The 24,551-nt window shown below is 42.3% G+C and overlaps 1 protein-coding gene across 12 annotated transcripts in view; it reads left to right on the top strand.

Annotated features, from left to right (window-relative positions):
• Window positions 1–24,551, top strand: part of CACNA1C (calcium voltage-gated channel subunit alpha1 C) — a 662,038-nt gene that overhangs the window by 617,595 nt on the left and 19,892 nt on the right. For all 12 annotated transcript variants that reach the window (XM_047065565.1, XM_047065566.1, XM_047065559.1 and 9 more), the window contains 7 exons: window positions 1,800–1,928; window positions 4,172–4,237; window positions 5,800–5,891; window positions 13,949–14,114; window positions 14,711–14,838; window positions 15,491–15,587; window positions 17,399–17,501. In XM_047065565.1, the coding sequence (XP_046921521.1) occupies window positions 1,800–1,928; window positions 4,172–4,237; window positions 5,800–5,891; window positions 13,949–14,114; window positions 14,711–14,838; window positions 15,491–15,587; window positions 17,399–17,501 (781 nt within the window). The remainder of the gene's footprint in view (window positions 1–1,799; window positions 1,929–4,171; window positions 4,238–5,799; window positions 5,892–13,948; window positions 14,115–14,710; window positions 14,839–15,490; window positions 15,588–17,398; window positions 17,502–24,551) is intronic.

Raw genomic sequence — 24,551 nt, 5'->3', positions numbered from 1 at the left:
CCCCAGATGCCCACAGGTCACCCTGCCTAAAGGGAACAGGCCCACTGACAGGATCTGAGGCAGCTGTGGTTTGAAAATAGAAGAAATAGTGTGACTCCTCCCCTGTCTGGAGAGGCAGACAACTAGGAGAGACCCTTCGGACATGGTTTCTGTGCAGCCTTCCCAGGGCAGACTGAGGGTGTGCCGACACGTAAGCTGCTGCCTCTGAGGTTTTTGCCACCCTCATGGGTCTCCCATGCTGAACAGGAGTAGTAGGATGGGTGGCCTCAGGAACCACCAGCCATGTCAGTGACAGCAGACCATGGGATTAGAACAAAGGGCATTTGTGCTAATAGGATTTTCAGGGGTGCAGACAAGGTGTGGATGTTGTCAGGATCTGGCCTGGAAAGGACTAAAAAGAAAGCAGAAAGGTGAATCAAGAATGGGGAGGGCAGACACAGATCCAATGACTGGAGACTCCTCCTCCCTTGAGGGAGGCACAGGACAGGAACAGTAACAGGAAGCCCAAAGGTCCATTCTCTCCTGGTGCTGACAGGGTTGGGTGAGCTGCACTAGCTCTGGGGAACAGGCAAGTGGCTCCCAAGGGGCTGTCACCACTGGCTCTCTGGCTGATGTGGGCAAGAGGGCCAGGGATCAGTCCATGTTGTTCTTAGGTCTGGAGGCAGAGTGTGACAGGGCAGCCTGTATTGCCCCTGAGCCCTGGGCAGGCACGTGCCCCAGCCCCAGGCCCCTCCAGGTCCAACAGGCTCGCCCTGCTAGCCAGCAGACCCCCAGCAGCACCATATTCCTGCTTCCACTTGCCTTGGCCTGGATTCTGTCCTTCTTCACCTTCCCCTTGACCTCAAGCTTCAGAACTCCCCTGAGGAGATGATCTGCCCTAAGCAGAACCCCTTGGTCCTCTCATATGGGGGCGTGGACTTTAGGGCCCACTTTGAGGGACTACCCCCCCACCTCACCCTGCCTGTGCTCCCCACCCCTTCTAGGGTCTCCTACAGCCTGGAGAGGGTTAGGGCCTCTTAGAAGCCCCAGGGCAGAGGGGAGTAGAACAGCTTCAGAGCCCAAGGGGAGGCAAGGGCTGGGAAACAGTCACCATCAGAGCACTGAGCACTGAGCAGCAACCCTATTCCTACCTTCCCTGTAGCCATGTGGGAAGAGGTAGCACAACAGGAGCTCTGGAACCCCGAGCTGCCAGGGCACAAGATCCTGCAGTGGGCAACGCACTCCAATCCTGTTTGCTGTCAGCCCACCCGGACCACCAAGACCCCCAGTACAATCATTGGGGGTCTGGGATGGAGGCCATGACCTGACCCGCCCAACCACCTTGCACAGAGCCACATCCCGCTCCGGATGCACGTCCCCCAGCCAAGCCAGACAAGAAAGAGGCTGGGCTGCTTCCTCAGCATTCAGCAGAGGCAGGATGCACCCAAGACAGCTAGCTCTCAGCCTAGGAGATTTCAAAGCATATGGAAGTTCCTTATGGAATCTTCTGTTACTTCACCTAGGGGGTTAAGAATTAGGTCTAAAGGGCAAAAGAGGAGAACAGATAAGGTTATGGGCTCAGGGGCCTGGGCACAACTTGGCTCTGCAGAGACCTCAGGCTGAGTTGTCTACCTGGAAAAGGTGAGCAGCTGGTCTCCCATCTGTGACCCAGTGGAGAGAATCTAGTGCAGCTAACCCTTCCCTGCCTGCCTCCACCCCAACCAAGGGCTGTGTTGCTCAGAGCAGGGCCCACCTCGTTCTTGCCCCTCCCCTCTTTGTTGCTGTGTTAACTGCCACCTCCTATTGCCGATGGATTCCAGAACGCAGAGGAGAACTCCCGCATCTCCATCACCTTCTTCCGCCTCTTCCGGGTCATGCGCCTGGTCAAGCTGCTAAGCCGTGGGGAGGGCATCCGGACCCTGCTGTGGACCTTCATCAAGTCCTTCCAGGTAGCCACCTCCACCCTAAGCGGGCTGCAAGGAGAAGAGCCTCTTCAGCTCCCCAAAGGTGGGGCTGCACAAGGGTCTCTGCCCATCTCCTCCTGGGCTCCCTGCGTGGGAGGCGAGGTGATGCTACACAGGAAAGAACACCCCTAGGGGTCCAGTGTGGGGCTCACACTGCTTCTCGCCAGCTCTGCCCTTGATTTCCTCCTGTCTATAATAAGGTCATTGGGCTGGATTTGTGGTTTTCAAAAGCAAGCTCTGGAGCCCCAGACTTCCCCCAAGTCAGAGCAGAGAAGGCTGGGAGCTAAGGGGGAGGCTGAGTGGTTCTGCTTTCTTCTCTCATCTATGTATTTTTCCACAAGAATTTACTGCACAAAGAGGTTTTATGTTGGAAAAAATTTGAAAAACATGGGCCCAGATGATCTGATAGCCTCAATGGCCCTCCCACTTTTGGCATTTTTAGGATCTGGCCGTCACCTGCCTCCCAGTAGGCATTTCTGTGGTGTCTGCTGTCCATACCTGTTTGTGGACTTAGCCAAATTCTCCAGGACCCCAGTGTCACTCCACTCAAGGAGAGACGGTCCCCTCCCAGGGGCACAGGGTTGCCTAACTATAGGATCAATTCTCTTTTCTCAGCCTTTATTTTCCATCTGTGAAAGCAGAATAATGGTCGCCCCTGGCCAACGGGTTATGTAAGTCTGAAGTTAAAGAGCAGCAGACTCTGTGAGGCCACTGGAATTTTTTGACGATGACAGTGTAGGGCCCCTGCACGTGCTGCCATGCTTCCTTAGCCCAGCACCAAAGGCAGCTTCTCCCTGCCCATGGAAGCACCACTGTCAGTCTTCCCAGCACTGAAGGATTCCTTCCTTGTCCCATGCTATGGCCAGTCTGAGCCCAGGGATGGGCATGGGAGTGGATCCCTGATCTGAACGTGCCCGTAACAGAAGATGCAGTCAGAAGAAAGTGCTCTCCAGGCAGGTGCCTGCCTCGCTTTGGAATTCTATCCCAAAGGCATAAATAAACACCCTTCCAGGCAGCCTCCTGCCCTAGGAATCATCATCCGAGATCCTTGATTGGATCAGCCTCGCTGCACTCCTCAGAGCCAACTGTCCACCCACCAGCCCCAGGCTGGCTCCCCACTTAATGATGGCCTGCAGCTGCCCTCCCTACCACCCCCAGCCCACCTTCCCCCAACCCGTGCCATGCCCTGCCCACTCCCTGGGAATCTGAGGGTTCCGGTGAAGCAGGACTGGTGGCTGGCCCTGTTGGTGGGTGCACCCCTAGGGTCCCACAGCTATGATTATTATACAGGCCATACACATTTCTCTGGGCAAGGAAAAAGCAACAGACAGGGCTGTGTGGCTTGAACGTGGATCAGGAGCTCTGACCTGACAGAAAAAGCATTCGTGTGATCTTGCAATGCCATCTAGTGGTGTGTGGGCACCTGGCAAGGCATTTCCCAGATTCTTGAAATCTCCTGGATTCCAGAGTCAGTCCTGAGCCCCAGGAGGCCTCTCCCACTCTCCCCGGGAGAAGCAGCAGAGACTCTGGAAAATGAAGTTGTCTGAGCTGCCAGGCAATAATACATTGAGTGAATAAAATATATGGGACCCAACAATGTGGAAGGCATTACATTAAGCATTTTGTAAACCTTAACTCATTTAAACTCCACAAAACCCCTGAGAGGTAATTCTTCATTCTTCTCATTCTTCAGAAGAGGAAACTGAGGCTCTGAGAGGTTAAGTAATATAGCCCAGCTCCTATGGCTAGAAAGTGGTAGAAATAGGATTTGAACCCATGATCTTTCTTTTAAGTTTTTCCTTAGTAATTGTTTTTATTACAACTAGTAGATCATCATGCTACGTAAAGGAAGGGTGTAACCTGCCTCCACCCCATGCCTCCCCAGGAAAACGGTGTGTATCCTCCATGGCTTTCTCCTTGCTGTATAGAGCCTAATTGGAGGACGTCTGCTCATTCTTGATAGTTTTTATTAAAGCAGTATCATACAATTTCCCTTACTCTGCAGCCTGATTTTCTCAGTACACCACACTCACTGCTTCTCGGGCAATTGAAACCAAGGGAAAATGGGAGGTCAATGCCATGGTTCAGACCTTCCCCCATACGCTGAACTTCTGTGGGGCCCTGGGAAGTGCCACCTCCCAAAACCAGGCCACAGTGCCCCCTGGAAAGGGATCTGGCCAGCCATCTCCCTGCTGGTCTCACGCCCTGTATCCTGTGCTTCCTTCCAGGCTTTGCCCTATGTGGCCCTTCTGATAGTGATGCTGTTCTTCATCTACGCAGTGATCGGGATGCAGGTAGGACACCTCTCCTGCTGCTCCTCCGCTTCTACTTTCTCTTCCCAGCTCCCAGCCCCACTTTCTGGACACCTCCTCCCTCCTACCTCCCTCTTGCTCCGACTGTCCCTCCCTCTGCTTCCACTTCTGAGACAACAAAGTCACAAGAATTAGAACATCCTTTCAAATGGCAGCCTTATGGATAGGAGGATGAATGGCCAAGTGCGGTACACAACTTCTCTCTCCTGCACCCCAGGCCTGGCCTCTGCTCTCAGGTAGGGAAAAACACTCCAAGATTAACACCAGGGGCCTCTGTAGAGACAGTCCTTCCAAGAAACAACACTAAGGGTGTGTCAGACAGCACCCCTCCCTTTGCCCAGGTTTGCCGGCCTGAGAACTAGCCCCCAACCCCAGCATCATTACGCAGAAGCTCATGACTGAGAGGGAGGGAGAGAGGGAGTGGAAGAGTGAAGGAACAAAGAAGGAGGAGGGAAGGAGGGAGTCAGGTGGGCAAGCTGTCCCCATCAAACACGCAGCAGTTTCAAGGGCCCCCTCACAGGTGCCCTCACACTCTGTGGCGTTCTCCAGCTGGCCTCTCCTCAGGGCTCCAGAGAGCTCCCACAGCCTAGCACTCACACTGGCAGGGAGCTTTTCCTCAGCAGCTCCCTAAGGAAGATTCTCCTACTTATTCCTTACAGAAAGACCTCAAGTTTCCTAGGCCGAAATCTTTTGAGATGAGAAGAGCTACCTTAACCCTCACCAATGGTGGCAGCTTCTAAGATAGTCATATCTTTAAATGGTCATAAAAATAAGGAGACCCCTAATTTCATGGATAAATTAAGCTTGCCCAAGTCCAGACTGCTCTGAAATCCAAGAACTGAATTTGGAAGAGTGTTTGGGCATCTGGGCTGAAATGGCAAAGAAAAGGAGGCCAGAAGCGTAACTCTTGAGGGCCTAGAAGTGACTGTAATCAATACCACAGCGCTAGACACTTGCAAGTGGCTGCAAGAAGATCCTAGGCATTCTCACCACACCAAAAAAAAAAAAAAAAAGTTACCTGTGTTAACTGTGTGAGGTGATGGATGTGTTAATTATCTTGGTCTTGGTAACAATTCTACATTGCATTGTACATCAAATTACCACCACATTGTACATTTTAAATAGACACAATTATCTTTCTTAATTATTCCTCAATAAAGTTTTTTGAAAGAGAAAAAATATATATTCTCAAGAATCTGCAGCCAGAAGGAGGAGGAGGAGGGGAAGAAGACCAGTGAACCCTCTGTCCCTACACAAAGCAGGGTGCTGTTTGCAGCTTCCACCTGCTCTTAGCCCAGCTCCCAGTGGCCCACAGGAAGGCCCATGGGTACTTTTCCTCTTACACCTGCCCAGTGTGGTGGATGGAGATCAGGGGCTGGATAGGTCAGCAGGTGCCTGCCTCCATGAGGCCCTGCCAGGTCATGTCAGGGGACTCAGCTCAGCTATGGGCTGGATTGACCCACAGTCAGCTGTGACCCCTAAAGAGTCCATTGAACAATGAGTGTCCACCATGCACTGACTTACTCTCCTCTCCCCCTGCTTAGGTGTTTGGGAAAATTGCCCTGAATGACACCACAGAGATCAACCGGAACAACAACTTTCAGACCTTCCCCCAAGCTGTGCTCCTTCTCTTCAGGTGAGTCTCTGAGGACAGATGCATACAAACACACCTACATGATGCAGCCCTATGGTCTGGATGCAGAATGAGAGGGAACTCTTCCAGGGGACTGTGCAGGGAGAGAAATCTGTTGTTTCATTGTTATTTGCAATACTTTCCACTGAGCTGCCCACTGGTCACTGGCTAGTAACCACCCAAAAGCACTAGGTCGTCACAAGTCTAATACTGAAAGCACCGTGGTTTGGAAGCCAAACAGGCTTCAAGCCAAGATTGTGACACATTCGCTGTGTAAGACACCTAACTTCTCTGAGTCTCAGCTCCCTTGCAAACAAGTACAGCTATACCAATGTCAGTGTCATTTGCTGTAGTGGGTTATTATGTCCTCATGCACTTAGTCTCCTCCTCATTTTAGCCAGCCATGAGCCTTCACCCCTCTTGGAAGGCCACCACCTCAGGCCTAGCTGGAGAAAAGAGTGTTTCTCAGCCTGCTCCTGAGTGAGTGAGTCTATGCTGCAACATACTTCTTCCTCATCTGACTCCTAATGACCTCTTTGGTCCTTCTCAGTTTCCTGTTCCTCACAGCCTGGAATTCTGGGGCCCCTATCTAGACCAGGGCTGGCAGATGAGAATGATTTACCCCATCCCCTGGACCAGATGACTTCTAAAGTCCATTCCAGATCATATATTCTACATATTATGGCCCTGGGAGAGGCAGTGAGCTCTCTACCATTCCCTGGGGTCCCTTTCCAGAAGATCCAGAGATCTATCAGACAGCATCACTTTCACCAAGTTCTATCAAATCCTTTCCCCACACCCAAGCTCAAGTATCATTATTGCTCAAAATGTATTAAATCAAAACACTTAAGCCTGTGCCATATTTAAATATCAGAGCTGAACATAGATATAAGACTGAGCACATGGGTCTATCTCCCCTCCTGTCCTAAAGCCCTTGATGACAGAAGATATTTCTTAAAAGAATAAACCCATAACAATATTAAGGTGGGGGGGGACATGAAAGAGTGCTGTTACTGAACCAGGAATGTTGAGGAATTTCTAAATGGAAGAAATCAGATGGGGTTCAATTGACAAAGGAACAAGATCTGAAGAAAACACCTTCCCAACAATGTGTGGCCTGTGAAAAAAGTGAGAGCACTTCCTGGATCCACAGGTGCACAGCACAGGAGAGACCATGACCAGGCCAGCTCCTCAAGGACCTGTATTTGGAGAGCATTTGCTAATGCTCACAAGCTGAAAGCAGCAGCACTGAACATCACACCCCTGGGCTTTGGGGTCTGAGAAGTAGAACAGGTCCCCCCAAGGAACTCCACCCTCAGAGATGCTACCTTCCCACCTCACCTGAGAGCACATCTTCTCTTTCTTCCATGATCTCCAAAGAGTCTCTCTAATGAAAATTTGATCCACAGAGTTGTGAACTGGGTTCTGAAGCACAAATAACAGTCAATAATAATACCAAAGTACTGGGGGGAAACTAGTATCAATAAAGAAAGGCACCATGCTCAATTAGCAGATGAATGAACACATGAGGAGGAAAAAGAATATATGAAGCTAAAAGATTTGAAAATAAATATAATTCATATCTTTAGAGAGATTGCAGAGCATATTACATCTGTTAAATTAAGAAGGAGGAGGAGAAGTGTTTTTTTTTAAGTTCATTTATTTTGAGAGAGAGAGAGCAGGGGCGGGGCTGGGAGAGAGAGAGAAAGAGAATCCAAAGCAGGCTCTGTGCTGACAGCTCTGGGCTCAGTCCCACGAACTGTGAGATAATGACCTGAGCCAAAACCAAGAGTCAGATGCTTAAGTGACTGAGCCACCCAGGCACCCCAGAGAAGTCATTATTAATAAGAACAAATTAAAGAAAGAACTCAAAAAAACATACAGTTGTTGAAATATTCAGAAAATGGGCACAGCTAAAGAATGAGGTACTGAGCTGAAAGGTCAAACCAGGATTCTCTTAGTACACAGCCAAAGGGACAAAAAAACTGAAAATATAAAATAAAAATTAACACATGGAGGATAGAACTGAAAATCCCATCTTTCTCATACAAATTCAGCTAGAAAAGACAGAAGGAATGGAGAGAAGGAAATGAAGGAATGATCAAAGAAAATTTCATATAAAGATCTGAGCCTTCAGATTGAAATGGCCTACTAAATGCAGAATAAGTTTGTCAAAAAGTCCCTTAGACACATTATGATGAAGTTTTAGAATACCAAGAATAAAGAAAATATCCTTAAAGCTTCCTAAGAAAAAAAATACTTTCAAAAGTATTCCTGGGAATGCAAGCTGGTGCAGCCCCTCTGGAAAACAGTATGGAGGTTCCTCAAAAAACTAAAAATAGAACTACCCTACGACCCAGCAATTGCACTACTAGGCATTTATCCACGGGATACAGGTGTGCTGTTTCGAAGGGACATATGCACCCCCATGTTTATAGCAGCACTATCAACAATAGCCAAAATATGGAAAGAGCCCAAATGTCCATCGATGGATGAATGGATGAAGAAGATGTGGTATATGTATACAATGGGGTATTATTTGCCAATCAAAAAGAATGAAATCTTGCCATTTGCAACTACATGGATGGAACTAGACGGTATTATGCTAAGTGAAATTAGTCAGAGAAAGACAAAAATCATATGACTTCACTCATATGAGGACTTTAAGAGATAAAACAGATGAACATAAGGGAAGTGAAACAAAAATAATATAAAAACAGGGAGGGGACAAAACAAAAGAGACTCATAAATATGGAGAACAAACTGAGGGTTGCTGGAGGGGTAGTGGGAGGGGGGATGGGCTAAATGGGTAAGGGGCACTAAGGAATCTACTCCTGAAATCATTGTTGCACTATATGCTAACTAATTTGGATGTAAATTTAAAAAAATAAAAAATAAAACAAGTTAAAATTGAAAAAAATACCAATTTTCATTATACTTGGTATTAGCAAAAGTACATACTAGAAGACAAAGGAATAATGTATTCAATATTATGAAGAAAATGTACTTTTGGACCTAGACTCCTATAATGCAGCCTAATTAGCACTGTAACAAAGCAAAATAGATTCCAAAAGCATAAGAACCCAGAAAGTTTACTCCCTCACATAAACCTTCTCTGAAACAACTACACAAGGATGCACTTCCACAGAATGAAAAATTAATCTAACAAATAGAATGAACAGAGTAATATTAGTAAAGAAGCCATGAAGTTTATAGTTATGAGTTATGAACAAAGAAATTATAAACCTTATATTAAATCTAAATAGTTGTTAAGGGAGGTATTAGTTATTAAAGAATTATTAATTTTTAAATGTAATAATTATATTGTGGTTACATAAAGTTATCATTTTATTTTTTAGATGCATATTGAAATATTTAGGGTTGATATAATGATATTACATGAAGTTTGGGATTTGCTTTAAACTATTCCATCACAGAGATAAAAGGTGCCGTATAGGGAATATAGTCAGTGGTACTATACTAGTGTTGTATGGTGACAGATGGTGGCTACACTTGCAGTGAGCAGAGCATATAGACTTGTTGAATCACTGTGCTGTGCACCTGAAACTAATGTTAACACTGTGTCAACTACTTCAATTTTTTTAAAAGGTGAGAATCCAAAATACAAAAGAATAAAATAAAATAATATAAAATAAAATATTCCAGCCAAAAGGGGAGAAGGGTAATTTGGGGGAGATATATGAAACACACACAGCAAAATATTGATGATTGTTAAGATTGAGTGATGGGTACCTGGGGTTTCTTTATAATTTCTACTTTTGTATATGGTTGAAAATTTTTGTAATAAATTTTTAAATAAGAAATAATAACTGTTAAGGGAAAATGTCCAAAACCTCAATAGCAATTTGCAAGTAAAAACCTTAAAATTATCTCAACAAAGTCAGAAGAATGAGGTGGTAGAAGAATAAGAAACATGAAAGTGTGCTGACATTCTTCTCTTGTAGAGAGGAAAAGATGCTATTCAACCCTATGCACAGCCAGGGGAAAGTGTGTAAATATATATGTTAAATATTTGAAGGTCAACCATTAGAAAAACAGAAATGGAAATGTGTACATTCCAAATCACTAGAGGGGGCAAAAATCAGCAAGTAAAACCTTAGCAATTCCACAAAAGGAAGGAAAGGCAAAGGAAGGAAGGAGGAAGGAAGGTGGGAAGGAAGGAAGGAAGGAGAGAGAAGGGAGGGAAAGAAAATTAGAAAAGAAAACAAGATGGCAGGAATAAAAGCAAAGATTAATAATCACTAAAAATTAAATTTCTCTATTAAAAGATACTCTAATGTTGGTTTTAAGAAATCTAACTGGGGGCGCCTGGGTGGCGCAGTCGGTTAAGCGTCCGACTTCAGCCAGGTCACGATCTCACACGGTTCGTGGGTTCGAGCCCCGCGTCGGGCTCTGGGCTGATGGCTCAGAGCCTGGAGCCTGTTTCCGATTCTGTGTCTCCCTCTCTCTCTGCCCCTCCCCTGGTCATGCTCTGTCTCTCTCTGTCCCAAAAATAAATAAACGTTGAAAAAAAATTAAAAAAAAAAAGAAATCTAACTGTAGCCTGTTTATAATATAGTAAAATAAAATGATCTAAAGAAAATAAAAATAAAGGAATGGAAAAAGAACAATGCTTAAAAAAATAGATGTAGTAATAACAGTATCAGAAGAAATAAAATTCCAAATGAAAGGCACTAAATAAGACAAAGAGGGATATTTGATATAGATAGAAGGTATAATCCACCAGATTACATAATAATCACAAAACTACATGAGCCTAACAATATAATTTGGAAATATATCAATGAGACTAATAGAATAATAAGGAAAAAATGAACACTCACATACACACACACACAGAAATACACACAATGGGAGATATGCCAAAAATGACAGATCAAATAGAACAAAATAAAAGAAAGGGTAAAGAATATCTAAAAACACAATTGATAGGGGCACCTGGGTGATTCAGTTGGTTGAGTGTCCAACTTCAGCCACTCATAGTTTGTGAGTTCGAGCCCCACATCAGGCTCACTTCTGTCAGCACAGAGTCTGCTTAGGATCCTCTCCCCTTCTCTCTACCCCTCCCCCACTTGTGCACGCATGCACACACATGCTCTCTCTATCTCAAAAATAAATATTTAATTTTTAATTAATCAATTAAAATTCAAAAAACACACAACTGACAAATTTAATGTAATAAATTTGTACTCAATAAATTGCAAAAAAAGAGTTATTTTTAAGCACCCAGAAACATTCACAAAAATTAGCCAAGATTTAAGTCACAAAGAAAAATTCAATAAATTGTAAAACTTCCCCTGACTCCAATACAGCAAAAATTATAAATTAACCACAAAATCAGTAGTCCCTTCAAAATCTATTCATGTAAATGTTTTGAGTCACTGATCTAAATAACTCAAAGCTGAAGCTTACATACTTCTTAGAAATGAAAAGTGAGAGCAGTACATCTTAAATTTATAAGACGTATCAATACCAAAGAAAATTTCAAAGCCAAAATTTTATTTTACAAATTTATAATAACCAAAACAATGGATGGAAAAAGAATAGCAAAATAACCCCTAAATATGAAATAACTCACTTATTAAAATAAAAGCAGAAATTAATAAAATATGAAACAAAAATATTTATCAATAGACCCTAAAACTAAGTCTTTGAAAATACCAGTGAATAGACAAAACTTCATCAAATCTAATTTTTTTAAAAAGACACATCAAGAATAAGAAAAGAAATACAATTATAGATATGCAAGAGATTTTCAGAATGATAAAATATGAACAAATTTATGTCAAATACTTGAAAATCCAGTAGGCACTTTTATATAGGAAAATATAAATCACAAAATTATCTTAAGAGGAAATTTTGTTTAGTTAGTCACAATAGAAATTGAAAAGGTAGTCAAAGTTTTAGTCCTCAAAAAGTCCCAAGATCCAGTATTTTTATGTGTGATGTCTACCAAAATATCAAAGAATAGATCATCCCTATGTTACATAAACTTTTCAGGAACAGAAAAAGGTAGAAACACCTCCTCAGTCATTCCATTTAGTCATTCCATAAGGCTAAATAAGGCTACTACCTTATGTATTAAGAAAGGGGAAAAAAGCAAGAAGTATAAATATGAAAACATGTAGACATAACTGTCATTGTTGGCAAACAACAGTCTAATCCAGGTAGAAAAAACAAGCAAATCAACTCAAAAACCTTATAACAATTAATAGAATCAGTAAAGTGGAAGATTAACAAAAGAAAACAATCACTTTCCTATACTGGAAATTATTAGTTTGGTCAGCCTACTTTAACAAAATATGAAATGAGTGGCTTAAACAACAGACATTTCTTTCTCACACATCTGGAAGCTAGAAGTCTGAGATCAAGGTCCCAGTCAATTCAGTTCCTGGTGTGAGCCCTCTTCCTGGCCTACAGACAGCCACCTTATTGCTGTGTCCTCATATGATGAAAAAAATGGAAAGCTCAAGTCTCTCCTTCTGTTATTAAAAAGACACTAATTTTATCATGGGGGACCCAGCATTATGACCTGATCCAAATCTTATTATCTCCTGAGGCCTCACCTGCAAATTTATTGAGGTTTAAGGCTTCAACACATGAATTTGGTGGGGGACACATTCAGTCTATACCAGGTAATTAGTAAATATAAGAGAAAAGAGCACATACTATCACTTTTCCTAGTCAACATTATACTGCAAGTTTTATCCAATGCAATAAGAAAAATAAAAAGTAAGAATTGCAGAAGAAACAAAATTAAATGCCAAAAAATCGATTGCCAAACTCAACAACAGTTTTAAAATGGGCAAAAGTCTTGAATAGACATTTCTCCAAATATCCAAAGAAGATATATAAATGGCCAATGAGCATGTGAAAAGATGTTCAACATCACTAATCATAAGGGAAATATAAATCAGAACTACAGTGAGATACTACCTCATATTCATTAGGATACCTACTATCAAACAAAACAAAACAAAACAAAACAAAACAGAAAACAACAAGTGTTGGCAAGGATGTGGAGAAATCAGAACCCTTGTGCCCTGTTGGTGAGAAAGAAAAAGGCATAGCCATTGTGTAAAACAGTATGACGATGACTCAAAAAATTAAAAATAAAATTACCATATGAATCCTTGCACAATGTATAGGTAAATCAAATCATCATGAAGTACACTTTAAATATCTTACAACTTTGGGGACACCTGCGTGGCTCCATCTGTTAAGCATCCAACTCTTGGTTTCAGCTCAGGTCGTGATTTCAGAGTTTGTGAGATGGAGCCCCACATGGGGCTCTGCACTGATAGCACAGAGCCTGATTGGGATTCTCTCTTTCCCTCTCTTTCTGCCCCTCCCCAGTGTGTGCCTGTGCTCTCTCTCTCTCTCTCTCTCACACACACACACAAAATAAACATTCAAAAAAAGAAAATAAATAAATACCTTACAATTTTATTTGTCAATTATACCTCAGCAAAACTGAAAACGAGTTGGCAAGTCCACAGAGCAATGGCATTTGTCCTGCACTGACGACCAGAGCATAGATTGGACAAACCTTTGGAGAACCAGGAATACCTAGTGAAAGTGAAGACGACCCTAACTTCCACTTTCTAAGCAGATATCCAAGGCATGGACCTGCATTTTGATTGCAGTCTTCTTTATAATAGCAAAAAAGAAAAGAAAAACCTTAAGCAGGACAATGGGTTTTTTTTAATGGTATATACATAGAGTATACTCCTATATGGTAGTTATGTTGAATGAACTAGAACTAAATGGATAAATCTTAACATGAATTGCAAAAAAAGAGGGACTTTTCAGAAAAGGCAGTTTGTCACCATTTATATATAGTTTTAAAACATTCAAAACAATGATATATATTTTTGTATCTGATAGTGACTGTATCAGACCATTCAGGGAATGATAAACACCAAATTCAATTCAGTAGTTCCCTCTGGGCAAGGAGGATGGCACAAGGGGTAAGAGAAAGATCCAGAGATATGAGATGGGCCCCATGGGTGGTAGACTCTCTCACCGCTCTCCCTTAGGTGTGCCACAGGGGAGGCATGGCAAGACATCATGCTGGCCTGCATGCCAGGGAAGAAGTGTGCCCCCGAGTCAGAGCCCAGCAACAGCACGGAAGGGGAAACGCCCTGTGGCAGCAGTTTTGCCGTCTTCTACTTCATCAGCTTCTACATGCTCTGTGCCTTCCTGGTAAGCCAAGGTGGGGCTGAACAGCCATGGGTATGAGTGTGCAGTTCAAGGCAGCCCAGGCCCTCTATCTACCTTTGCAGCTTGCAGTCAGAGCAACTCCATCAGAGGAACTAGCTTGCAGAGACTGAGTTAGGAGGAATGTCCAACCATCAGACAAGGACACAAAGCCCTGGGCCAGAGTGAGCCCAACTAGCATCTTTCTTGTCCATTCTTGGCTCTTGTGATGGTGTCATTGTACTAGAGGACAGAGGGGATGTGTGTGGAGGCCTAGAGGCAACCTGTATGTTTTCGACACTTTGATGCAGAGTGCAGGAAGGGTGGTGGATAAAGCTGCCCTCTGTCCTTGGCAGCGCTACCCAGCAATTGTGTATGAGAGAAACTGTCCAGCCCACATGTGGGGTTCATCCAACCCTGCTCTGATGCAAGCAAATTCATACCCAAGAGACCCAAGTTCCAGGGACTGGTGTTTTAAATGGTGAATATAGCTGGTCTTTAGAAACATGGGCTTCTGCCACACATGGCACCGGCTGGCAAAGAGGATTCAAGTGTGCAGGAGGTCCTCTTGTAGAAACTCATCATATCTCTGTCCTCGGCAGATCATCAACCTCTTTGTAGCTGTCATCATGGACAACTTTGACTACCTGACAAGAGACTGGTCAATCCTTGGTCCCCATCATCTGGATGAATTTAAAAGAATCTGGGCAGAGTATGATCCTGAAGCTAAGTAAGTTCCCAGAGAGAAAGACTGATTCCCAAAACCCAGAGAACATTATGTGACCACACCTATAGAAGAGGTTCAGAACAGTTTAGCATTGGGTAGATTGACTGGAAACACTGAACTGCACCAGATCCCAGGGCCAAAGGTCAAAAGGACCAGTGATACGCCAGGCATCTTTGGCTAAGTCAGGAACATGTCTGCTATTTTCAGTTGGACAGAAGGATGGGGGATCCTAGTGTCAGGAATAACTAGTAAGTATTCAAGTTAAAATATTTAGTCAAGTAGATCTCACTCCATTCTTGCTTCAGGTTCAAAGATACCCTCATAGGTCCATCACATTCGGTTGATGCTCAATAAATGCCTTTTGGTCAGATGGTTAGATTGCAGCAGCAAGTATCTGTAAGAATCTCATTGTACTCCTGAAAGTCTCTTCCACCTTAAGCAAAGCACTGGTGGAAAATTGTTCATTAAAAGCACTGGTGGAAAATTGTTCATTAAAATGTATATATTGGTTTTGGAGTTTTACCATGAATTCTGCAATTCTGCACCAAGTTTGACCAACAGAACAATAGCTTTGGAGAGCCCAGACTGAGTCCTGGGCTGCTAGTCGAAACCACAACTCTTGACTGATCTTTGACTCCTCTCCTTCCTCTTTTAGGGGTCGTATCAAACACCTAGATGTGGTGACCCTACTCCGGCGGATTCAGCCCCCACTGGGTTTTGGGAAGCTGTGCCCTCACCGCGTGGCTTGCAAAGTAAGAGATGACCTGAGTTCAAAGGAGAAAAAGAAAAAATATGCAAGGGAAGAGGCCTATTTGTCTTGTGACCTTGGTCAGACCTTGATCCTTACAGGGATTGAAGACAATATTTTATGTGCCTAAAGAAATGAGCATGGGCCAGATTATATTTTGAGGTTCCTACCAACAATCAGTCCTCAGACACCATAAAGGAAAGATGAAATGGATGCCTCATGACCCAACCAGCCACATGCGCAGTCCCATCAAGCTGCACCACCTAGGCATCCTAGAAGACTTCCAGCCAAGGACAGATGGATTAGGGGTTCTCTTCCTGGGATCAGGGGGCTATTAGAGTGTCTATGTATCAGCCTCAGGGACCTGTAAATCTCTAAAATTGTGTGCAAAATCACTGAAACACTCACAAATTGTACCAGGGAGAGGATCCATCATGTTCGTATTTCTAAGTGAGTCCATGACGCCATAAAAGTAAAAACAAACATCCTAGTCTCTTTAGACCTGTTGCTCATGTGGCCCTCACATGACCCTGAGAGTGAGCGCCCCCTTCAATTGTGTGTCCAGGCACCTCCCTTACCTCATTATAATCCCAACCAGGTAGCCCCACAAATGCTGAAGGGTATTGTTTCCACTCTCTCCACTCTTCTTTCAATCCCCATTTCCACCACTCTGTACTCCTTATTGGAATAACAATGAGCTGAAAGGGGTTAAGGAAAGTGAGATCAGAGAGCTGTATAGAAGAGACTCAAATAGAAAAATTTAACTCTGTGGATAAACCATTCATGGAAAATGGAGAACTGAATCGTGCTCTGTTTTACTCATTTTTCTCTCACTTGTATCTCCACCTTGTTCCAAAAAAGATGTTAGAAGATTTCCAAGGGTATAGAAGATAAGACCAAAAAAAAGAGCACAAATTAAATGTAAAGTCAAAGCACAATGGACAAAAAAGCAGGGACAAATGTGGCCTGCACAAGGTGACAGTGTGTCTTTGTGCCTTCCAGACTGCCTGGGTGTTGAGCTTCCCCACGGCCAGTCCACAACTCACACTGTGCTTGAGAGTCAAGAAGATCCAGTCACTCAGGAAAATTATAAACCTTTTTGGCACTATGGTTAATGGGACACCATACGATCTAACGAATAAGATCTTTGACTACATCTTGAGAGCAGATGCCAGAATGGTGCTCTTTCTCATAATTACTCTGGTGTGTGCTGAGGGCCGCACACCAGGGCACAATGCAATAGCAGCTATTTTGGGTGGTGAGAATGGAGGGAAAAGGGCAATCTGATCCAATCCAGTCAACAAGCTTTTAATTCAGCTTGATGCAGAGGTATATTTTTCAATATACAGAAAAGAAGATACACTACACCTCCTGCATGCAAACCTGCCATTACTGTCTCTCTTGTCAAGGCTTTGGATGAATGCTGCTGGCAGGTGGGCTCCTGGCAAATGCCTGGCATGCAGCTGTTCTTCGTTGCCAGTAGAAAGCACATCCATATGCCTGAGCAGACATTTGAGCAGAGGAGGGGGTTGTGTGGGCTTACCATCCTTTTGTGGAGGCAAGTGTCTAATAAGGACAATTTCCATTCTTCCTTCACTCTGTGTGGTAGGGTGAAAGTACTTATGGCAGAGCTGAGATTCTCCCCAGAACAGATTTTGAATACATTTTAGTGACCCATGCCTCAACCCCCACCTGCTCCCAGCACACACACAAGTTTCAAGGCTCCCTCCTGGCATTCTCCTGCCATGGTGGTTCTGTAGGTCCTTTGAGAACTGTTTGCTGTAATCACCAGCTTTGCCTCCCTTTCTCCTCCAGCGCCTGGTCTCCATGAACATGCCTCTGAACAGTGATGGGACTGTCATGTTCAATGCCACCCTGTTTGCCCTAGTCCGGACAGCCCTGCGGATCAAAACAGAAGGTAAGGGTCATCTGAGGGCCACTGGGAGAGCCATTCAGAAGGTCTAACAGGTTAACAAAAGAGGAAACCAATAGGCTATAAAGTGCTCCCAGGATCTTCCCATCCTGTGTATCAGAGCAGCGGCTCAGTGATAACCTTCACATGCTGAAGAGGCCTGGCCTGCTCATGTTTCCTTTGCTCCTTGAATGGCCTTTTGGCCTCTAGCCTATTTATTTTGAACCCTAGCTTTCCATCAATTTCTATGAATGATTCTGGGTGATATCTTGAAGTCATAGCTTATACTTCAAAAGCAGAAGGTGATGAGTGTTACCTGAAGCAGGACTAAGCCCCATCTAAATGAAATTTTACTGACTGTGTGGATCTCTCAAATGTTTACCTTTCTTTTTAAATTAGAAGTGTCAGGAAGGGGTCATATTGGCAAATGGTGATTATGGTCAAGGTAATCACGTACAATTATACAGGCTGTGCCTGGATCGAGGTGCTCAGCTAGCTGACAGGTATGGGTTAAGATCTCACCTGTGCTTTGCTAGCTGGGCCATGCTCCCTCAGGGATGTGTCCACCTGAAGGGATGCCTTCTGGTTTACACAAATGTGCCCTATGGGCTAGCAGCAGCCTTGGCTGAGATAATCAGCTGTCTTTGTAATTGATAAGTATTTCTGAACCACTCTGTGGAAAAGGCTATATAGAATGTACCTAAGAAGATGCAATTGCTCTCCAAGAGCTTCTAGCTTAATTACAATGTTTCCTAGAGTGTGGTCAAAAGACCACCTGCCTCAAAGTCAGCTGTTGAAGCTTGTTTAAAACTTGATAAGGCATTTATTCTCTCTCTACTTCAGTTTCTTCATTTGTAAAATAAGAATGATAATGATGTGTGGGAATTCAGTTCAGTGAAGAATCCAAAGAAGTGCCATTTCTCAGTTAAATCCTTCCACAAAATAATAGAAACATCTACAATGAAGGAAAACAAGAACCAGGCCAGCAAGACACATGTCAAAGTAATGAGCTAATCTTTAAAAAATTGAAAATAGTTCAAGTTATGCTGTCAAACTAAAGAGAAACAAAGGCTGAAGGAGGCAGTCTGAGATTCTGGTGTAAGAAGACCCTGAATCCACCTCCTCCCAAGGACACACCAAATCTACACCCACATATAGAGCAATTCATCCTGAAAAACAGCTTCTGCACAACAAATGTTAGAAGCACCACACAGAGAATGGCAGGAAAGATGAAAACATGGTAACCATGGGAACACCCTGACCAATGTGATGACCTGCAGTGAGGAGGGATAGCACTGAGGGACCTGCACCCAGACTCACCTACCCTGAGACACAGGGGGAAAACAGGCAACAGGACTATAAGTGAAGGAAATCCATTTACATCCACTAAGTGGTGGGGGGAGTACTGGAATTCTTTCCAGGTTGGAGGTACCAAAAAGCACCATTGTTTACATTCCTCTTTCACCTTGATAATGCAGATGAGAGCAGGGTCTAAGTGCTCTAGTTGGCCTGATAGGGTTGCTCCAATGAGCCCCAGGCCCTTAGCCCACACCAGCTTCCCCCAGGTAGCCCCCACCCATGCCCACCAACTCCAGCCAACCCACCAAGGTGACCTGGTCTCAGTGCACCCCAGGAAACCCCCAGTCAGTGTCTGTTGAGCTCCAGCCATTCCATCAGGGTGATCCAAGCACCGTATGTCCCTTGACTCCCTGAGGCCCTGCTGGCTTCAACTCCAGCCAGCCAGCCAAAACTTCCAGGCACATGCAATCTACACAGGGGATGGTCCTACATGAGGCCACTCCTTGAGAATAGGAGAGGTAGTTATTTCACCTAATTTGTAGAAACAAAAATTGAAAGTCAAACAAAATGAGGAGACAGAAGAATATGTTCTAAATGAAAGGGAAAAATAAAACCCGGGGGCAGGGGGGGTGGGGGTGGGAAATCCCTGATGAAATGGAGATAGGTAATTTACCAGACAGATTTCAAAGTAATGGCCATAAAGATACTCACCAAACTCAGGATAAGAATGAAAGAACACAGTGAGAACTTCAACAAAGAGTTACAAAATATAAGAAAGTACAAAACAGAAGTCACAGAGATGAAGAATACAAGAATTGAATTGAAAAATACACTAGAAATCAACAGCAGATTAGATGATACAGAAGAGTGGATCAGCAATCTGGAAGACAGAATAGTGGAAATCATCCCGTCAGAACAGCAAAAAGAAAAAAGAATTTTTAGAAATGAGAATGGTTTTAAGAACCTCTAGAACAACATCAAATGCACTAAAATTCACATTATAAGGGTTCCAGAAGGAGACGGGGGGGCAGGAAACTTATTTGAAGAAATAATGACTGAAAACTTCCCTAACCTGGGAAAGGAAACAGACATCCAGGTCCAGGAAGCACAAAAAGTCCTAAAAGAGAACCCAAAGAGACCTATACCAAGGAATATTATTAAATTGTAAAAAGTTAAAGACAAGGGGAAAAAATTTTAAAGCAACAAGAGAAAAACAACTTGTTATGCCCAAAGGAACCCCCCATAAAACTATCATCATATTTTTCACATAAATTTTGCAGGCCAGAAGTGAGTGGCATAATATATTCAAAGTATTGAAAGAAAAAACTGTCAACCAAGAATGCTCTACCTGGCAAGGTTATCATTCAGAATTGAAGGCGAGATAGTTTCTTAGACAAGCAAAAGTTAAAGGAGTTCCTCGACACTAAACCAAGCTTATCAGAAATGTTAAATGGTCTTCTTTAAGCAGAAAAGAAAAGGCCATAACTGGAAATAGTACCTGAAGAAAAAACTCACTGATAAAGAGAATATATGTATTTATATACTTATATTTATCAGTAAATCAGCCACTTAAAAAGATAGTATGAATAGGGGTGCCTGGGTGGCTCAGTCGGTTGAGCATCCAACTTCAGCTCAGGTCATGATCTCGTGGTCTGTGAGTTCAAGCCCCACATCGGGCTCTGTGCTGACAACTCAGAGCCTGGAGCCTATTTCAGATTTTATGTCTCCCTCTCTCTCTACCCCTCCCCTGCTCATGCTCTGTTTCTCTCTCTGTCAAAAATAAATAAACATTTAAAAAAAGATAGTATGAATATTAAGAAAACAAAAATAGTAATTTAACTATAACTACAGTAAGTAAATAATACACAAAATAAAAAATATATCAAATATAACATCAAAAACATAAAATATTGCGGGTGGTGGGTAAAAATGTAGTGCTTTTAGAATGTGTTCGAACTAAAAACAAATTTTGTTCAAACTGAAGTGACTATTAGCTTAAAATAAACTGCTATATATATAGAGAGAGCAATATTTATGAACATCATGGTAACCACAAACCAAAACCTACAATAGATAAACAAAAATAAAGAGAAAGAAACCCAAACATAACTAAAGAACCATCAAACCACAGTGGAAGACACCAAAAGAAGAAAAATGAAACAGAGAAGAACTGCAATAATAACCAGCAAACAATTGACCAAATGATGATAGTACATACCTATTAATAATCACATTAAAAATAAATGGACTAAATGCTCCAATCAAAAGACATAGGGTGTCTGAATGGATAAAAAACAAGACCCATTTATATGCTGCCTATAAGAGAGTCATTTCAGATCTAAAGCCACTCGGAAACTGAAAGTGAAGAGATGCAAAAAGATATTCCAGGGAAATGGAAACAAAAAGAAAGCTAGTGAGGCAGTACTCATATTAGACAAAATAGACTTTAAAACAAGGACTATAACAAAATACAAAGAAGAGCATTACACAATGAAAAAATGTTCAATCCAAGAAGAGGATATAACATTTGTAAATATTTATACACCCAACATAAAGCATTTAAATATATAAAGCAAATATTAATAGGCATAAAGGGAGAAATTGACATTAATACAATAATAGTAGGGAACTTTAATATCCCACTTAATCAATGGATAAATCATCCAGAGAATCAATAAGGAAATATTGGCCTTAAATGACACATTGGACCAGACGGACTTAATAAATATATAGAGAACGTTTCATCCAAAACAGCAGAATACACATTCTATTCAAGTGCACATGGAACATTTTCCAGGATAGTTAAGCCACAAAACAAGTCTCAGTAAATTCAAGAAGACTGACATCATATCAAGCATCTTTTCCAAACATAATGGTATGACACTAGAAATTAATTGCAAAAAGAAAACTGGAAAAAAAACCACAAACATGTGGAGACTGAACAACTTGTTACTAAACAACCAAATGGGTCAACAAAGAAATCAAAGAGGAAACAAACAAACAAAAATACCTTGAGACAAATGAAAATGGAGATACAACTTTCCAAAATCTATGGGATGCAACATAAGCAATTCTAAGAGGGAAACTCATAATGATACAGGACTACCTCAAGAAACAAAAAAAAAATCCCAAATAAACCATCTAACGTTATACCCAAAGGAACTAGAAAAAGAGGAACAAAGCCCAACATTAGTAGAGGGAGGGAAATAATAAAGTCCAGAGTGGAAATACATGAAATAGAGATTGGGGGGAAAAAAAAGAAAAGAAAAGATCAGTGAAAGTAAGAGCTGGTTCTTTGAAAAGATAAGTAAAATCAGTAGCCAAACTCAAGAGTAAAAGAGAGAGGACCCAAATAAATAAAATCAGAAATGAAAGAAAAGTTACAACCGACACCACAGAAGTACAAAGGGTAAGGGGTGCCTGGGTGGCTCAGTCGGTTAAGAGTCAGACTTCAAGTCAGGTCATGATCTCACGGTTCGTGGGTTCAAGCCCTGCATCAGGCTCTGTGCTGACAGTTTAGAGCCTGGAGCCTGTTTCAGTTTCTGTGTCTCCCTCTCTCTCTGTCCCTCCCCTGCTCAAAAATAAATAAACATTTTTAAAAATTAAAAAGAAAAGAAATACAAAGGGTAAGAGATTACTACAATTATATACCAACAAATCGAAAAACCTAAAAAAGAATGAATAAATTCCTAGAAACACATAACCTTCCAAAGACTGAATCACACACACACAAAAATAGAAAATATGAATAGGCCAATTACAAGTCATAAAATTGAAACAGTAATTTTAATACTTCTGAAAAACAAAAGTCCAGGACCAGACAGCTTCACAAGTGAACTCTACTAAACATTTAAAAGAGTATCAGGGCACCTGGGTGGCTCAGTCGGTTAAGTGTCTGACTCAATTTTGGCTCAGATCATAGTCTCATGGTTCATGGGTGGGTCATAGTCACAGTTCATGGGTTCGAGCCCCACATTGGGCTCTGTGCTGACAGTGTGGAGCCTGCTTGGGATTCTCTCTCCCCCCCCCGGCCCCTCCCCTGTTAGCTCGCTCTCTCTCTCTCTCTATCTCAAAAATAAATAAGTACACTTAAAAAAATTAAGGGGGCGCCTGGGTGGCTCAGTCGGTTAAGTGTCCAACTTTGGCTTGGGTCATGATCTCATAGAGTTCAAGCCCCATGTCGGGCTCTGTGCTGACAGCTCAGAGCCTGGAGTCTGCTTCTGATTCTGTGTCTCCCTCTCTCTCTGCCTCTCCCCCTGCTCATGCTCTGTCTCTCTCTTGCTCTCTCAAAAATAAACATTAAAAAATTTTTTTAATTAAAAAATAAAAATAAATTTAAAAAATTTAAGAAGAAGAGTTAGTACCTATTCTTCTCAAATTATTCCAAAAGATTAAAGAGGAAGGAAGTCTTCCAAACTTATTTTACAAAGCTAGCATTACTCTGATACCAAAACCAGAGAAAAATACCACAAGAAAGAAAATTACAGGCCAGTATCCCTGATAATATAGATGTAAAACTCCTAACAAAATATTAGCAAACCAAATTCAACAATACATTAAAAGGATTATACATCACAATCAAGCGAGATTTATTCCAGAGATGCAAGGATGGTTCAACATCCACAAATTAATCAATGTGATATACCACATTAACAAAACAAAGGGTAAAAAATCATATGATGATCTCAATAGATGCAGAAAAAAGCACTTAACAAATTCAACATTCATTTTATGATCAAAAATGTCAATAAAGTGGGTATAGAAGGAATGTATCTCAACATAATAAAGGCCATATATGACAAACCCACAGCTAACACCATAGTCAGTAGTGAAAAGCTGAAGCTTTTCCTGTACAATCAGGAACAAGACAAGTATGTGCACTCTTGCCACTTTAATTCAACGTAGTATTGGTAGTCCTAGCCAGAAATTAGGCAAGAAAAAGAAATAAAGGCATCCAAATTGAACAGGAAAAAGTAAAACTGTCACTATTTGCAGATGACATGATATTGTGTAGAGAAAACCCTAGAGACTCCACCAAATCTATTACAGGTGACAAATGAATTCAGTAAAGTCACAGGATGCAAAACTAACATACAGAAATCACTGTTTCTATACACTAATAACGATCAGAAAAATAAAGTAAGGAAACAGTTCCATTTACAATTGTATCAAAAATAATGAAATACCTATAATACATTCAACCAAGGAAGTGAAAGACCTGTACTCTGAATACTGTTTAAGACATTGATGAAAGAAACTGACAACATGAATAAATGGAAAGATATTTTGTGCTCATGGATTGGAAGAATTAATATTGTTAAAATGTCCATGCTACCCAAAGCATTCTACAGATTCAGTGCAATCCCTACCAAAATACCAATGGCGGGGCACCTGGGTGGCTTAGTCAGTTAAGCATCTGACTTCAGATCACGTCATGATCTCATGGTTTGTGAGTTTGAGCCCCATGTCAGGCTCTGTGCTGACAGCTCAGAGCCTGCAGCCTGCTTCGGATTCTGTGTGTGTGTGTGTGTCTCTCTCTCTGCCCCTCCCCCGCTCACACATAGTCTCTCTCAAAAATAAACACTAAAAAAATTTTTTTAATACCAATGGCATTTTTCACAGAATTAGAACAAAGCATCCCAAAATGTGCATGGAACCACAAAAATAAATAACCAAAGCAGTCTTGAAAAAGAAGAACAAAGCTGGAAGTATCATCCTTCATGATTTCAAACTATACTACAAAGCTAGTATACTAAT

The sequence above is a fragment of the Lynx rufus genome, unplaced genomic scaffold, assembly GCF_022079265.1.
Source record: "Lynx rufus isolate CCGP_SWC_20201006 ecotype Redwood Valley unplaced genomic scaffold, mLynRuf1.p SCAF_7, whole genome shotgun sequence".
NCBI lineage: Eukaryota > Metazoa > Chordata > Mammalia > Carnivora > Felidae > Lynx > Lynx rufus.
This window is presented reverse-complemented; position numbering and strand designations above follow the sequence as displayed.